The sequence below is a fragment of the Gymnogyps californianus genome, chromosome 3 (genome assembly GCF_018139145.2).
Source record: "Gymnogyps californianus isolate 813 chromosome 3, ASM1813914v2, whole genome shotgun sequence".
In the NCBI taxonomy this organism is placed as follows: domain Eukaryota; kingdom Metazoa; phylum Chordata; class Aves; order Accipitriformes; family Cathartidae; genus Gymnogyps; species Gymnogyps californianus.
In genome coordinates, this window is record NC_059473.1 from 69168299 (window position 1) to 69185095 (window position 16797).

Consider the following 16797-nt stretch of genomic DNA (forward strand, 5'->3'; position numbering starts at 1 on the left):
ACTGTGCTACACAGAAGCGAGACCAATGAGCACATTTCTCTAGCAGCTCTTGACAGAGCCAGACTTAGAGATGAGATTTCTTTGGAGTGCATAAGCCTTAAGAAGTGATGGTGGATAAAACTGGTAATCATCTCATTAATTACATTTTCTCAATATGTTTATTGTTTCATACAGTTTTCCCACTGTTCACGTGTTGTATCGGGGAATGGTGCTGACATTTCCGTAAGGCCAGTATTCCTGCCTCCCCCTCACCCCAGACTGGCAATTTTACAGCCTCTTGCAGAGGTAATTGATAATCACGGAGTAGCTGAGGTTGGGACGGACCTTTGGAGCTGGCGCAGTCTAATGCAAAAGCCTGTACGCCCATGCAAAGCTGGCTGTCCCTTGTTCAGGCTGTTACACGCTGGTACTGGTTCTGCTGTAAATGACAGTTTTTAGCAGAAGTAATAACCCTAATGTAAAAGTACAGTAGGGTTGTCAAGTAAAGCTGTAGTGGTGGTAAATGCCCGAAGGAGGCCAGTGTCTGCGCTACTAACTGTTGCGTCATGTGTGCAGCTGGAGATCAGGGCGATGTCACAATTACCAGATAAGGAAAGTTTGCACCTGGAAAAATTACATGGTAGAGACCTGGAGCTATCTTCTCTGTCTTCAGCCTCGTGTGGAATGAGGCAGCGTAAAACTAGACACAATTGTCATCCCCTTTAAAGGTAGGTAATTTAGCTGAGCACACGTCTTCAGGCACCGTGACTCAGGAAGTGTCTCCTTTACGCAAACCATGACTCAGGAAATGTCTCCTTTACGCAAACCATGACTCAGGAAGTGTCTCCTTGCCGCAAACCTCTGGGGCCTGACCAAAGCTGGCCTTGTGTTCTGCGGCCAGTGCCTTCGGCAGAGGCAGAGCGTGCTGTGCCGAGCTGCTGGGAGCTCTTGCCTTAGCGGCCGGCAGAGTGCACAAAATCTGCAGCGCGTGTCGGTCGAGGTGAGACGTGGGATACCTGCTCTGCTCAGGGAGCCCCACAAAGCAGCAGTTGCGCCCTGCGGAGACCCGGGAAGAACAAGCCGTGCTTTACTGAGCAATAGGAAACTCTTGATTAGCGGTTATTGGCAGCTGATTGTCATACTGCAAGGGTGATGGAGTGGGGCCCGCTGAGCTTGCTTCAGCATTTTTATTCCACCGAGATGCATACAAACCATAGTCTCTATTAGTTCGCATTGAATGCCAAGCATGAAAGAGCTACAGATGCATTGGAAGACAGAACTGAGAACATTCTTGACAAACAGGAAAAGTGGCCTTAAAGAGATGTTTGATAGAAACACACACAGTGCAAGTGCCACCCCAGCAGGAACAGTCCGTTCCTCCAACGCAGCAGGAGGCTTTACTGGCTGGCGATACGCCGTTCTGCAGGGGGCCCAGGGGACGGAGTGCTGAACCCCAGTCAGCAGCAGCGCAGTGGTGCAAGAAAGGTAAATACTAGCGTGGGAAACAAGAGACGTGGTTTGGGTGTGCGTTGTGTGGGGTTTGGTTTTGTTTGCAGGTACTTTGTGGAAAATTACATTCCTTTCTACTCACTGCAGCTGCACTCCTATGTTGGTTTTGGGCACTGCATTTTCATAGAAATAGGAGCTGGTTGGAAAGAGACTGGAGGAGAAAAGTGCAATCAGAAAGCATGAGCCCTGATGACAGGTTGATAGAGAGGTTAGCAAACAGCCTGTGGGGCTTCAGGCTTCCTAATGCAGTACCGAAGTGCACTGTTCACCTGTCAGAAAAGTGTGCTAGGCCCTGGACACATGACCTGTGAGAGGAAACCGCCTCCTCCCATGTCTTTCTCCTGATCTGTTCATATCAGCATTGACTCTACACATAGTGGCAGCTGCTGTAATGACAATAACTTGTAAGGGTTTATATGGAAGAGAAGCTTGTCTGGCCAGCCTACCTCCACTAACAGTCATACTCACACAAGCTCTTTACATTAAGCTCTTTAAATTATGCTCTTAATGAATGTAGTTAAAAGCAATTTACTGCTTTCCCAGAAGCATTTTTCTATGTGTATATGTATCTACATCCATAAATCTATAAAGAGGTCTAAATGAGCGTCCTGTAGAAGGTGACAGTGCGTGGACTCCATGTTTTAACCTTGCTTTGGCTGCTGGCCCTGCTCAAAAGGTGGTCAATGGTTTTAGACCTAGAAGATGTTTCCTGCTATGCGTTTCACTTTTACTGAACTTGGTTCAATTATTTTTTTTCCTTTGAACCTCAAAATTTTCAAAACTTGGGCCACAGATTTCCACGGGGAATTTCAGGTCCAGAAGGAACTGAACAGACTTTAAAAACTAGGAATGGCAGATTATGTTCTTGCAATTTACCTTGATACTCTGCCGTGACATAGCAAGGCTTAGAGATGCACAGTAATACTGGTAAATACACAGAATTAAAAAGAAAACATCACAAAGTGTAAAAGACTAAGAGAGAAATTTATTTTTAATAAGAATATCAATAACTTCATTTACACAAACTAAGTTGACCATTAATATCTATCTTTTTTATTTAAATAAATGCACATTTATGCACAAAACCATGTAAAATAAGCTAGCAAACTGTCACAAGAAAACTGTACTAAAAAAACCTAATTAGGTTTGCTTCCATGCTAAAAATCACACTAAAGAGGCATTTGATATAAATGTCCAAAGTTAACTTATGTCCATTAGAACATTACAAAAGGACTTCCAACTTTGTAAAAACTGTAACAAAAGCCACACAGGAAAAAAATCACTTAAAGCCAAGTTTCCTCACAAGATTTTAAGCAGCCTGTAATGTCAAACTCACTAACATTGATTTGAAGCTTTGGCTTATGCTCAAAAAAATGCATCCATTTTGAGAGTAGCCAGACTGTTTTCCATCTTGTTTATACTTTATCGATAAAAGTTGTGCTCATCTCAGTCTGGTGAACTGAGTAATGCAACATGCAGACTGACACGGGCTCACTAGACAGCAAGATAGTGTCACAAGTGTGCTGCTCTTCTCTTAGAAAAAATGATAAAAGGATGCAAGAAAACATGCTGAATGAAAGCTGAGAGAGAACTGGCTCTTGGTGATTAAGCAGATAAGATGCGGTTGGTGGAATTATGTCCTGGAGTGAAGCACAACAAAATTTGACACCAAAAGTGAAGTACCCGCTCATCCTGTGTATTGTAAGATTACAGGGTTTATGCTAGCAGCTCTGAAATGCGGACTGAAGGCATGGGCTCTCTAACCTATGGCACGTCTTAAGCCAATTGTTGGTTTTGTGTTCCTTCACTTAAGGCTGTATCTTGACTGAGGCTCATAAATATACCTTCCCTTATTTTTGAAGCAAAGATACGGAGGCAAAAATATTAGAGGTTCCCTCTGCTCCACTTCCTTTTGTAATTAACTTATACTGTCAAGTCGTATCAAACCCCAGAGAGCAAGCAATGGAACATATTCTTAAATGGAAGCTTTTCCAGCTACAATGATCATGTTAAATCAGCAGCTGCGATCAGTTCAGTTTCTATATGAATAACTGGGTGTCTCCTCCTGTCCTCCTTAACTCTGCTGACTAATGGGTGGAGGGCAATGCCAGACTGTAGCAGTGTAGGAGAAAAAAGTTTGTGTGACAAGTGATTTTAATTCCGTTAGGAAACAGATCATGTACAGACACTCCTGAGCAAAGGGTACCTGGTATGGCTGGTAGACAGCTGGTATATGGACTATTGCTGGCAGTAGCAATCTTTGCACAGCTCTAGGTCCATCTGCCCGATGTGGCACTGAGAGGGGACTTGGAAACCAACAGATAGAAAACAGTCAACTAAAAGTAATAAGAAACAGAGACTGGGAGATTGTTGGAGGGAAGTTATGTTGAAATGAAAACTATTTTGGTCACTTACAATGCTCTAAATTCTATGTGAAGTCAATGACTTGCATGTGGTTTCTATGGTGTACAAAGTACCTGATGATAAAATGGCCCATCCAAAATACAAATAGAGAGAGGAGACGTTTCTCCAGCACAAGGTCAGGGACGCAATTTTCCAAAGGTGAGTAAACCTTGTTGCACAAGTTGGGTGGTGAGGCAGGTCTAAAAATCACGGGCTGGGCAAGTCTCTGAAGAGAGGCATGTGAGGCTCAGGAGGGCCTGCGGTCTAACACTGAAGCTCTTCTTCGCTCTCAGGGAGTCGGGTGCCAGCAAGAGAGCTCTGAGCGCTGGCCTGGGCTGTAGAGCTGAGAACTTCTTCAAAACTGCCCCCTGTGTGGCTTGTCCCACCAACCTTGGTCTGAAACAAGGCAAACAAAGAGAACAGCAAGTTCCTCTGCTCACACTGCATAGCAAGTCCCATTTTGCATTCCACTCTGTGGCCACGGAGGGCTGGGAACTGTTCAAAGCAGTTAGAGAACATGGGGGGTTGGGTTCTTCTTAGAACAAAAGCTATAAAAACAGTCAAATAGAGCAACCCCTTTCCTCCCCCAATTTCTAAACTCCTAGGCTGCAATCATAAAATCTGCCAGTGGCATTTATCATACACTTAAGGAACCAGTCCCTAAGTAGATCTAGGCAGGATCCAAGATCCTACCAGTAAACTTAGTGTGGTTCTTTACATAAGTAGCTCACACTGGTTTCACTGTTTTTTCCAGTTCTACGCAGGCTAAGAGATGGGTATTAAAATGAACTGGTTCATTTGCTGAATAAAGTGGCCCATCTGCCAGCAATGGTAACAGCTGCTCTCAAAATACATAAACCGTACTGGGATTTTGGACAGTAGAAGGACTACAGTAACCAAGGAACAAAACCAGCAGCTTGTCTCCCTTTAGGTACTTGTAGCTACCTAGATACTGATACGTAAAAGTGCTCACAGCATTTTCCTGGGGGGGGAAGAGAACTCAAATTACATTAATGAAACATAGGACAATGTGCTCACAGCTTATCTACTTTGAAAATGCTTCAGTTTGCTGTATTTGTAAATGCAAGTATTAAAAATAAAACCCAGTATGACTAAATCTCTGATATAGAGTTTTCCTAACAAAGACAGAGCTTTATCTAAAGATTTGGAAATGGTCAAGACTAAATGACAAAGAGACAAAGCTGTTTTGACTGGGTTGTCTTGGTAAGAGAACGTTCTTCTATGGCTTTGCTTGCTGATACACCAACTCAAAGTTGATTCAAGCCTGAAAACAGGGCAAAACCTTTTACTCCATCCTAGAACTGCAGCAGGACTTAAAGACAAGCTGGCATTTTTTTTCCAGCCTGCCAGCCACTGAATGCTTAGGAAGATTACTTTAATTAAATGAATTTTGTGTCCTAAGTTTCTAAAGGGTTAATCCTATGTAATCCTTTGTTTCATCAACTAGCACAGGAGCTTGCCTAGCTTGAGAGTTCAATAAAATAAGGTAGTAGTAGGCTTGATATTTGCTCTGACAGTTTGAGTCACAGTTATTAAAAGTTCCCATCGCAAGAGGTACCCATATCCAGTCTAGTGGGCTGTGCTGACTTTCACAAAGGATCGGTCCATCACTGATTTTTGCAAACAGCAATACAAAATACATATATTGTTAAATGTTGGTAGGCCCGAACTTGCAGTGAAAAGAAGGGAGCCACTGCCTAGTAAAGCTACTATTAAGTTTTCATGGCAAAACTCATGACTTTTATTTGCCAATTAAAATTCTCAAAAGAACATTGATTCGGACTGATCAGAGTGATTGTGAAAGTAGACTATTCCTGCATTATTTCAAGTGACTCAGATAAGGTGCATCTGAATTTGGACACCTCAAAATCAGAAACATTAATGCAGTTGCATTTTCTATTTCCTTTTCTGCCTACTCTTCCATCTGAAAACAAGAATGATGTAAGTCAGTCAGTCACTTCACTGAATGCCTCTGGCCAATACCCGAGTGTTTATGCAAACATTTAATTCATCCGTGTTCTGATTTTCAGAAAAGTTGAAGAGAGTCGGGCACCCAGGTCCTGTTGATTTCCAGGGGAAGCTGAACTAATACACTCTCCTAAGAAAGCTGCAACCCAAATTCTAAACTCCAAGAGCAAATAAAATCTAATTTGAAGTTTGACTTCTAAATGTATGAAATCTGAACATCAGTTTTGGCTGACTACAGAACATTGTAGGACCACTGAAGATCTGTAGTTAATGGTGGGTAGGGGAGGAGATTAGGCTACTGCTGTTCTCTTCTTTTTTCAGAAGCCTCTCTGGGAAGTTCTCCACTTTTTCAGACCACAACAGGATCTTAGAATTGAAGGCACAGCCTATGATTTCTCCCCTCCCGCGCCGCCCCTCAGTCTTCCAAATCTTGCAAGCCTTGGAAGAGAGGCAGGGAGAAGGAAGAACATTGCTGAGACATTCCTAGTTGTCCACAACCTATGTTGGTGGCACCTTAGGTCCATGACTCCAGCTTCCCTTCTCCATTTGCACAAAGAAATGAAAGAAAGAAAGAGAATACAGACAGAAAATATTTCAGAAAATGTCAGTGGGTTTGCCAATAAAGATGGACAATGAAGGTTTCATGGGATGTGGAAGATGACTTTAGACTCAAGACTTTTTGTTTTGTCCTGCTTAACTAAAGATTCCTTAAAGGATGATCTAAGAGCACCCTGAACACGTGATAGGCTAAGAGCTGGCGTAACAAATAGTCTCCAGAAGAATGCCTTTGCTTAATCAGCAAAATAAGATCAGCCTCCTCACGCAGGTCACTGTGAGAAAAAATGGTCTTCAGAGCTGTGCAGTTTGAATTGACTTTTCCTCTTTCTGAACATACACCCTGAGGTGACTGGAAACAGACACCCCACCCCTGATGCAGAAAGGACATCACTCACATTTGTCCTTTAGCCCTCAAAGCAAAGCAAAAGGCTTTAAGCTGTCCCTCTCACAGGTTGGCCATAAGTGTAGGAGGAATGGATTTGTGGAGTCTAGAGTAGCCTAGAAGCAAACTTGGGAGCTAGAAGTACTACTGAAAGCCCTGAGAGTAGACTTAGTGACTGAATGACTAAATGGGTACAAAAAGTGCTGCACTTCTCCAGTGTAGTTTCTTCTGAGTCGTGAAAAATGCAAAAAAAAAAAAATCCATTTCAGACCTCATGTGTTCCAATGAGCTGCATCCCTTACCCAAATGGGTAGAAGGAACATAAAGAGATAAGCAAGCGATATGCTTGACTGCAGCAGACAGGAATTCAGACCTTCCAAGCTGATGCACCCCACTGCATGAATGATTTCTCCTACAGTGAGGTAGAGTATGAAAAGCATTTGCAGCTAAGGCGAAAAGAAGGAATAGGAAGGTGTATACAGGCACTGGGCTGGGGCTCTGGAGGTCTGCGTTCTGTTCTAGCTCCTTGGGATGCTCCTAGTCTTCCTTGGGATTCTGACACAGTGCAATGGAGATGACATTACCCTAACACTATCATGACTTAAAGTTGTCAGGACAGCCTATCACTAAATAAATGTGAACATTCAAAAGGTGAAAATGATAGAGCAACTCTGCGTTCTTTGATGGACGTGCATCTTTAGAAACACAAAAATAAATCAAGCTCTCTGCTGCTTACTTTCCTCAGACACTGACTGGAAAATTTTATCTGCTCTATGATTTCATAGTGGCATGGAAAAGACAGACCTTCCCTGTGCACCTGCTGCTTCAGTTCTAGCTGTAATTTGCATTTTCTGTAACAGGAATGTCCTTCTGTCCTAAGTGGAAGGCCATTTTCTTGCCTTTTTAATGCTTTACAAATTGTAATGCCCTTTGACATTAATCTAGTATCTTCAGTTCCCCCTAAAATGAGGGGTGATCAATTTGGCCCTTGTCCATTAACAGACTGTACTTGAGGGGTGATCAGTTTGGCCCTTGTCCATTGACAGACTGTACTTGGAATGCATTGGAATCTTTCTATCGCAGCAAAGTAAAATGCCATTTTATGAGCACACTTGACTTTATCTGATGCGTAAGAACCATTAGGAGACAAACCCTCTTGTTCCCCCCTTGAATGTGCCTTACCATGCAGCAAAGATTAGCTCACTGCAAATTTGCCGTGCTCTGTCCTGCTGAATAAGAGCCTTAACAAGTGCTATTAGTGATAACTGGTAACTGCCATCAGATCTTCCTGTCCCACAGCAAATATGTCAATAAAGTTTTGCAATTTTAAATCCAGACAAAACACTGAAATTTGAGAAGACACCTGCATTAAAGAAAGACGAGTTCAGTGCTAAGAGCCACACAGGCAGTGTGAGTCACACCTGAGTTACACGACAGCTCCCACCAGCTGAGTAAGGGGCACTTGGTGAGTACATCTCTAGTATTGAAAGGAGTGTAGCTCAGGGATGGAAGTTCACTCTGCAAGGCACATGGCTGTGTCTGTCTGGCAGGGCACAGCACAAAGCTCATGAGGCCACACTGCTTTCAAAATCTGACCCTGCATCTCCACATGGCTCTGCCTTGCACAGCATAATCAATCGTGGTCACACCTTATGAGATGTCTCTGCTTTCCATTTTAGTATGGCCCTATTTTTGGCATTTCTGAGACCATTTGTTTACTTTGGCAGACAACAGAAGTAATTTCTTAGTAACAAAGCAGAGAAAGATTATTTCTCTGCATATTGCCTTCATTTTCCATTAGTGCTCTTGCAGTTCCGTGAAATTCTTGATGGAACAGGGAATTCAACTGGTCTCCTGTACAAATGATAGGGACAACGAAACTGTTACACTTTAACAAGCACAGCCATGTAACTCAGCCTCTAACCTTTACCTTAAGGCTTGTGACAGTGGTCTCAACCTTCTCCTCAAATGATTTGAATGTTGGAGAATTCCTAGGAGAAAAAGAAAGTTGAAGCAAAGAAGAAGAGTCAGTTGCAAACGTAATGGGGTAACTCCACAATTTGATCAGTTCTTACCAGGCAACAATGTTAGGACAGAATGAAGTCTGGCTGGCAGCACAGGGCTATAGACTGATAGGGTATGAAGTCACTTGTGCTCCGTCAGTCAAATCCAATTGCCGTAAGCAGATGAGTATTTTTTAGCTCCAAATCTGCAAAAGCAGAACCTGCCTAGTAATTGAAACCAGTGACTGGCCTGCCTACCCTCTGATACATTTATCATGTTCTCAGAACAACCACCAGAGAACGCTGACTGTAGTGCTGCATTTCTATGGTTTTATCCATTTGTGTTGTTGCTGTAATGAAATTAACATTTTTTTCAGCTGATGAGCAAGTTAATAATCTACATAATTAAAAAGATGACAGTTTAATGTCCTGAGGCTAGGATGAAGGAGATTAAAACTGCACAGGAAGTGGGTCCCAAATGCCTTTGAGGAATCCTGATCCCCTACTCCATGATTTTGTGACCGCAGGTGTATCCTGCTGCTTTCAAAAACAAAGATTTTAGGGAGACTGTGTTCCCAGGGTGCCCCTCTGACAAAGCTAAGCTTTTCTCTGCCTTTCACTCCCTGTAGAACAGAACACAACATTGTTTTTGGGAAAACTGTGAGTTGAACCTACCTTAGAAGAATAAAAAAAAAGGCAATAGCTGTGATTTTCCTTCTTAAAGCAAATCACGTATTTGGTTTGCTGGCTCGCCTGGCAACCTTGTTCTTTCTTTCTTTCTCCAAAACTTGAAACGTAGCTTCTCTCTCATTTTAAATGCATTCAAAATTTTTTACATTTCTTCCTGCAGACAGAACATACTGACCACCACTAGTATCTGCCACGTAATATTATGAATATAATGCATATGCTGTTTTAAAGTGAGAGTATGGTTCCCCATAGAGATCTGTACTCAGGTTGCCCCTCAGTTGCTTAGACGGATGTCTCTTCTCCCCTTTTCGCAGCAGCTTCCCCACTGCTGATAATCCCATACACAAGCTTGTCTCCTCCTCTAGCAGTTCAGCCAGGACTTGGGCAAATCTACAGTGGGTAAAGGGGACCTTCTTCTAGTTCTCTGCTCCTTGCTTGACAACTGAGAGCTCATTTATAGCATACTTTGTGCTTCACTATTAGTGAAGACTCTGAAACTGTTGTCCAGCAGGGTTCCTCTTGTACTTTCTTTACCATAAGAAATAAAGCAGTGACAGGATCTCTCTAAGCCCAGTGCAGTAAAATGAAGCAGTTACTTAATCGAGTGTTTAGTTCTTCAGCTTTTTTTTCATCTGTCTATCGTGGTATATCCAGAAAGAGAGTACAGAAACTACTACCGCTGAAAGTGCAGTGGTAACTCCTAACAACATGGCCAGCAGGATGGACTGAAAACACTACATCCATTTGTTCCTACATGAAATAAAACATAACAGTGATCTTTAACCATAACGGAGGGTACCCTCACAGTGGAACAATGTGGCAGAACCGCCTTACCCTGGTAGGTGCCCGTGCCTCTGTGTAATCCACGGGGAAAGACAAACACATGCAGGAGCCTGCGCTTCATTTTGCAAAGTGATGAAGCCAATGGCTGCTAAAACTTTAGTGTTCCAGTTCATCCTCCTTGCACATTCTGGGAACTTACCAGGAGCGTGATGATGGCCTCTATTTCTGCAAATACATTTACATCATATCCCTCATCAGGCTAAGTTAAACTGACCCTAATTTAAGGAAAGGGCAAACGGAAGCCAGTTGGAAAAATAATGCAGATTTACTTTTGGTTTCTGTTACAATAGGTGACAAACTTTTCATAGGGCAAGAAGGGTCAAAAGGAGAGACAAACTGAGTTTTATGACTTACATTTGACCCATAGGTCACACTGGTGAATGCTTGCCTTAAACTATCCACCTGCTGAAGTTGAATGAATTAGCATCCATCATACAGTTAGGAGATTTGTTTTCCCCACATTCTTGGCAGGGAGTGGCGATATTCATATATTTAGAGGCCAAAGGGGTAAAAAGAAAGCTGGATCCTAATTTTATTGAAAACAGTCGGAGGTTTACTTGAACAGACATCAATATTTGGCTGCAGTTGAGTAAAGCATGATTATAGCCATTAAAATATGAAAGCACTCATACAAAATCCCTCCATAGGAGCATGATCCAAAGCCTGCTGGAGTGGAAAGCATCTCTGACATTAATGGGCTTTGGATGATGTTCTAGAGACAGCAAAACAACTGAATTTCAGATTCAGTAATACAAACCTGGTAACAATCAACTACCCAAATACATCTCAGAACTGCTTCATTTACTCAAAGGCTTCTACAAGAGATTAAACAGTTAATACAGTTAAAAGGAAAAAACCACAGATGGCCTGTCCTGCAGCCCTTATCTACATGAATAACCTTAATTGATTGAAGTGGGACTATTCATCCAACTAAAAACTGCAGGATCAGGATCAAAGTATGCAAATCCCCCCTCATTACACTGTTGAACATCACCATAGCCAACAGAATATAGGTAGCATATTACCTCATCGCAGGCATGCTTATGGAATGGCGAATAGAGTAACTGTGGGATGAAAGCAAAACATAAGGAAAAAAAGCTGTAAAATCCAGTTTGCAACATGACTACAACGTATCATTTTTATTTAACTTAACTTTAAAAATATATATACATATTTTCAAGAGTGGTGGTACTCTTCCTCTCCTGATGGCAACAGCTTGTCAAACTCACCTGTGAATTCCAGCTCACTGTCAGCACTGAAGATCTTACCACCACATTCTCATGTGAGCTGATCAGCAATTTAACAGGGCTCAAAAGAACGATGCAAAACAGTTCCTGGCAATATCCATTTAAATGACGCAGACCCCTGCTATCTACAGACACGCAACATGTGACAGAGGAACAGAGAGCTATCTCCGTGTTCCGCAGTGACAGACGATAAGCTCTGTGTTGGGTGAGTACAGTACACCTCGGGTTTGTGAACATAAACAGCTGGTTCAAGGCAGTAGGTCAGTAGGCAACTGCCTTTGTTGCATGTACAATGTATACAGTCCAAATAGCCAGTGCCGGCCCCCAATTTGTATAGGCTCCTGCACAACAGGCTACCTAAACAAGAGGTTTCTTCAACCAGAGAGGCAGCTCTCTCAGCTGCAGCAGTTGCTGTCCCCATCCCTCTAGGACGTTCCACCTCCTCCTTCACACCTCAACATTACCACAGGTAGAAAGCTGTTTTCCACAGCTCTTGGCCAGCTCTCCCTGCGACACTTCCCTCCTCAGACTTCCCAGCAGCAAGAGTATCAGAAGGCTGGCAAGCGGAGGATGGAGCCTCTGCATCACTCAAAGATCCCCAAATCGTCTTGCATACCTTTAACCCTCCAGAGACGGCCGCCCAATCTAACCGCTTGACTTACGTTAGCCACACTCTCCCACCTGAGCCACCAAAGCCAACTCTGCTATCATAGTATCACCTATTCCCTGCTGCTGGGAAGCATCAAGCCTGTTCTGAATATGAATCTTTATCTGAAGGGTAAGAACTGTCCATAAGTACATTTAGATCTGAAGATTATAAGTAAATTGTGCACTGCAAGAGTATGTATTGTTTCAAAAATTCATGCATGGCTACTTTTAGTGTTGACTGACAGCTGCACCCTGGTCTGATTGAGAACAGTGAGAGCTTTACTTTAAGGGACACCAACATTTGGCTGCAATCAAGGAAAGCATGACTATAGCATTAAAAAATGAAAGCTCTCATATAAACAGCACATGTGTTTGTCCTAAATTATACAAATTCAGAGCAGCACTGTGTCCATATACACACAAAAGATTTTTTTTTTTTCCAGATTAAAGATTCGGAAATGGGGGCACTGGGGGAGGAAAGAGCTATTTGGCAAGCAGGTGGGACAGAGAGATCTTATACGAACTGTTTGCTATTGTGTATATTCTAAGGCTTCTGCTAAGCTCAGATAGACAAGAACTGACAGCAGACAATGCAAATGTTTCCATTTTTCACACCATTTTTAAGACTTATGAAAGATTAGCCCAAACATTTCACAAGTGCAGCAAATCTTTAACAATCCTAGTTAAATTAAACAAGCATGCTTGCCGTTTTAGTCTTGTAACACATGACAAATAGGCAAAAATAAGAGTTTGGAAGTATTTCAGCATAGGCTGCTCCTCTTCCAATAGCAAAACATTCCAAATATGAAGGTTTAAGTAAGAAGATTACATTGTGCCAAATTAAATTCGCACAGCTGAGAGACGGCATGTGACAGACAATCTGAATACTAAGTGCATATTTTATTGAGTTCATCTTTTAATTTCTCTAAAGAGGTAAGGATGCAAGTTATAGGAATGGTGACAATATCTTCTTTTACTAGAAGCCTAAAACATTAAGCTTTTTTAAAGACATACATGTCTGTGATGGTGATCGGTGCAGAGGCAGAGAACAGAGATCCTTCATGACAAAGGTCGCTAAATATTACATTTTGGTTTCATGTCAGAGTGAGATAAGAAGGTCAATCTATGCCCCATTTTGAAGTTTTCTCAGTGAAGTAAGAGTCCATGTTAGGATCACTTAGCTGAACAGAAAAATTGTTGTTTAGCTGTCTTCTGCACTGGTGATGCTACAAGGCCAGAGGGACTGCAGGGGAGTCAGGGCTGTTCAGCCCCTCTGCTGGGCGAACTGACGTAAAGCCAGACCGCTTATAGAATCTTTGAGCACACATAAAATTGTTTTATAATTCATCATCTACTGAAGTGCTTTACAGCATCAATAAATTCAAGCTCTAAATATAAAGAACCCCTTTAATCATGTTAAGAACTTGGCCTACTATTGGAAATTTCCCCAGGACTCAAGACTTTTAAAGAGTCACCACGTACACTTCATGACTAATATACTTTTGCTTTATTGAAGAGGAGGTAATTAAATACTTTATACAATCTTTATAAAACTCTGCTGGCTGAATAGAATTTTTACTGAGCTTTTGTTGTTTATGTTCCAGCCTCTGATGGAAAAAGATGGCTGAGAGAATAGGATTACTTATAAATAGGTTTTCCCAAGAGCAACATCCTTTGAATGTGTTCATTATTTGAATTTGAGACTAATCTACTCAAGAGCAAAGCCAACACTTAGTCCAGTCCTTTCCTCATTATACTCACCATGCTGTAAAAATGAGGCATTACAGTTTAAGTAGCATATGTTTTTATCCTAATTAACGATGCTAAAAGGAAAGAGGTTACTGTATTACATTCCATAAAACAAACCCTGTCAAATACAGAGGCAGTATTCAAGGAGAGTAATGTGTCTTACCCAATTGAATGCGATCTGTGGTGGATGCACAAGGAAAGAAAAGGAAGAGTTAAAAGTATCATGAAAATGTAACAAAAATATACATATATATCTGTAGCACGTCAAAATGCCCAAGGAGAAAATAAAATCATTTGCATTCAAATCTTGGTGCTGGTATTCACACTAGAACGTGCATCAGTTGAGATTCCCTCAAAGAAAAATTTTCACACACTCCTTCACTACGCAGTCACCTATTCTGTGTGTAACGAAGAACGGACGTTTTGTCTGCTAAACTTTGTGTTCTCTTCATTAGATCAGATTTAAACAATGCTAACTGGTTTCCCTCCCAAAATCCTACCTTAATCTCATTAAAGAGAAAGTATAGGCAAACTGGAATTGTACATGTACATCAGCAGCAAACGTTTTTTTTCCCTCCAGATTTCTTAATCATCTCTCAGTTGAGAAGGGTATGGAAAAAATAAGGGGCTTTTAGTTCCTAAAATGACATTTTCTAAAATACTTCTTCCTTGTTGAAAACAATACTTGAAACACTTTGAGACTGTTTTCCAGCTCACAAGAAACTTAATTAAAGCAGCAGAACTGGGAGAGGCACACTGATATACAATATTCAAAGGATGTCATTAAGGTTCCAAAGTTGAGAAATGATGAGGCAGACAGCCTCTCCTTCATCTGTGTGTTACTGATGTAGTCTTTAATTACAGACCACTTCAAGGGAACACCTGCCTCATGCAGTGAGCCAGATAGATGGTGCACACTTAATGAACATCTCTTCAATACTTATTTTTCACATCCTTTTTCAACGTGTAGTGTGATGCATTATTTACTGCACAATATTCATACCTTGCTCTGAAGAAAAGCATTGATTTCTTTAGGGTTATTTACAGGGCTCATCATCATGTATATAGGCGCTTCTCAAACATTCGTGGATTTATCTTTGTAACACATTTCTGCTTAGACCAGCTTAAGTAATACTGTTGCCATACGTAGCCTCCTTTTACTACTGCTGACTCCCAGTAACAGCCACCCCCTTCTCCATGCTAATACAGATACTTGTACAGCCATATGATAAGGAAATCTGTGTTACTGCAGAGCTCTAAAAACCAGCACAAATGAAGGAGCGAGTGTCAGTAGAAATGAGAGAAAACAACTGCTTCACCTATCAGCAAAATAAATGCTCATGAAATTACATTTTGAAGCAAGACAGTATTACTATTTCCTTTATAGGGGATATCAGAGACACAGAGGTTTAAGAATGGTAGTTTGGGGTATGACAGCTACAACATTTCAAGGAATTCAGCTCCCAATGAGTTCAGCAACAGTTTTAAGTGCCCACAACTTCCCTAGATCACGGAAATCCGGGAAATGCACAGCACAAGGCTGCACAAAAATTCCACCACCACCACCACAAGAAAAAAAACCAAAAAGACACAACAATAAAGGCACAGCAAAAATCAACTCCCACAGCACTAAAGCAGATTAATTATACCTGAGCCATCTCCAACAGATATTGGCTTAACCTGCTTCTAAAAACTTCCAATGAGAGAGATTCACAGCTTTCAGAAATAACCTGTGCCCCTGTTCAGCTGCATTTGTAAGCCACTAGCCTAGCATTTGCTAGGCCCTTATCTACAAAGCTGGCCGGTCAGCGATCCCCATCTCCACTTTTGATTTTTTTCCATCTGTCAATAAAGCACCTTACACTTTCCTACACTGAATTTTATTTTATCATTTAAAATAATTTTGAATTCTAATCCTGGTGTCTCAAGTGCTTGCATTCCCTCCCACTGCAGTCATCTGGGGATTTTAAGCGTACACATGATGCCATCATCTAAACCAGTAATGAAAATGCTGAAGAGTAACAGACTCAGGACAGATGCCTGCAAAATCCTGCATTATGGTGAGCTACTGAGACCTATTCTTTGAATATCACTTTCAACTTCCTACGCCCTCTTCCTGCTAAAGCTGTAAAACCTCAACTGTATTTCTCTAGTTCTGCGAAAATAGTATGGGCAGCCTTATTAAAGTCAAGCTCTATCACATCTCCTGCCTCCCCTCTGTCCTCTATGACAGGTACTGTCAGTTCAAGATAATTGTTCTTGACAAACCCTTTTATGTTTTTGCCATCATGCTATCTTCTAGATGCTTAGAAAATAACAGGTTGATGCATTCCCCCAGTATCTGCTTTGTATTTCCCAGAACTTCCCTTGCCCCTTTCCAGAGGGATGAACTTTGCCTTCCTCCACCCCTCTGGGACCTCACATGCCTTCTGTGCTGATTCCCATCATCTGAGGGGCACATTCAACTGCCACAGTCATGCCCCCAAGCTCTCCCTCCCTGCAGTCTTCTGTCTCTTTCCACATGTGCCTTCCAACTCCTGGCAGGAATGAGGCATTATATTACCTTCATTCATCTTGAGAGCTGGCTCATCCCAGGCACTGAATGTGAAAGGGGTCTGTGTGATCATGTATTAAAGAAAATGTACGAGACAGCTGAATGAAGGATGTATAAGCAGTACAACTGCTGATATCCCAATTTGCATGCACGCCTTTGTTAGCTTAATCTTTAAATGCATTTACTTTAATGTGTGTGGTAGTGTGCATGTAGTAGTGTAGTGTACGTAGTTCCTTTTTCTAT

General features: G+C 41.8%; 1 protein-coding gene across 3 annotated transcripts in view; it reads right to left on the reverse strand.

Moving 5' to 3' along the window:
• Positions 1-2451: 2451 nt before the first annotated feature.
• The window catches only part of TPD52L1 (TPD52 like 1), a 62277-nt gene continuing 47931 nt past the window's right edge, over positions 2452-16797 (reverse strand). For 2 of the 3 annotated variants that reach the window (XM_050894717.1, XM_050894719.1), the window contains exons 5-7: positions 11382-11420; positions 8751-8811; positions 2452-4287 (exon numbers count right to left, since the gene is read on the reverse strand). In XM_050894717.1, coding sequence (XP_050750674.1) covers positions 4156-4287; positions 8751-8811; positions 11382-11420 — 232 coding nt within the window. In that variant the 3' untranslated portion in view covers positions 2452-4155. Of the gene's footprint in view, positions 4288-8750; positions 8812-11381; positions 11421-14163; positions 14179-16797 lie in introns of all 3 variants that reach the window. The other variant, XM_050894718.1, reaches the window with a different exon arrangement.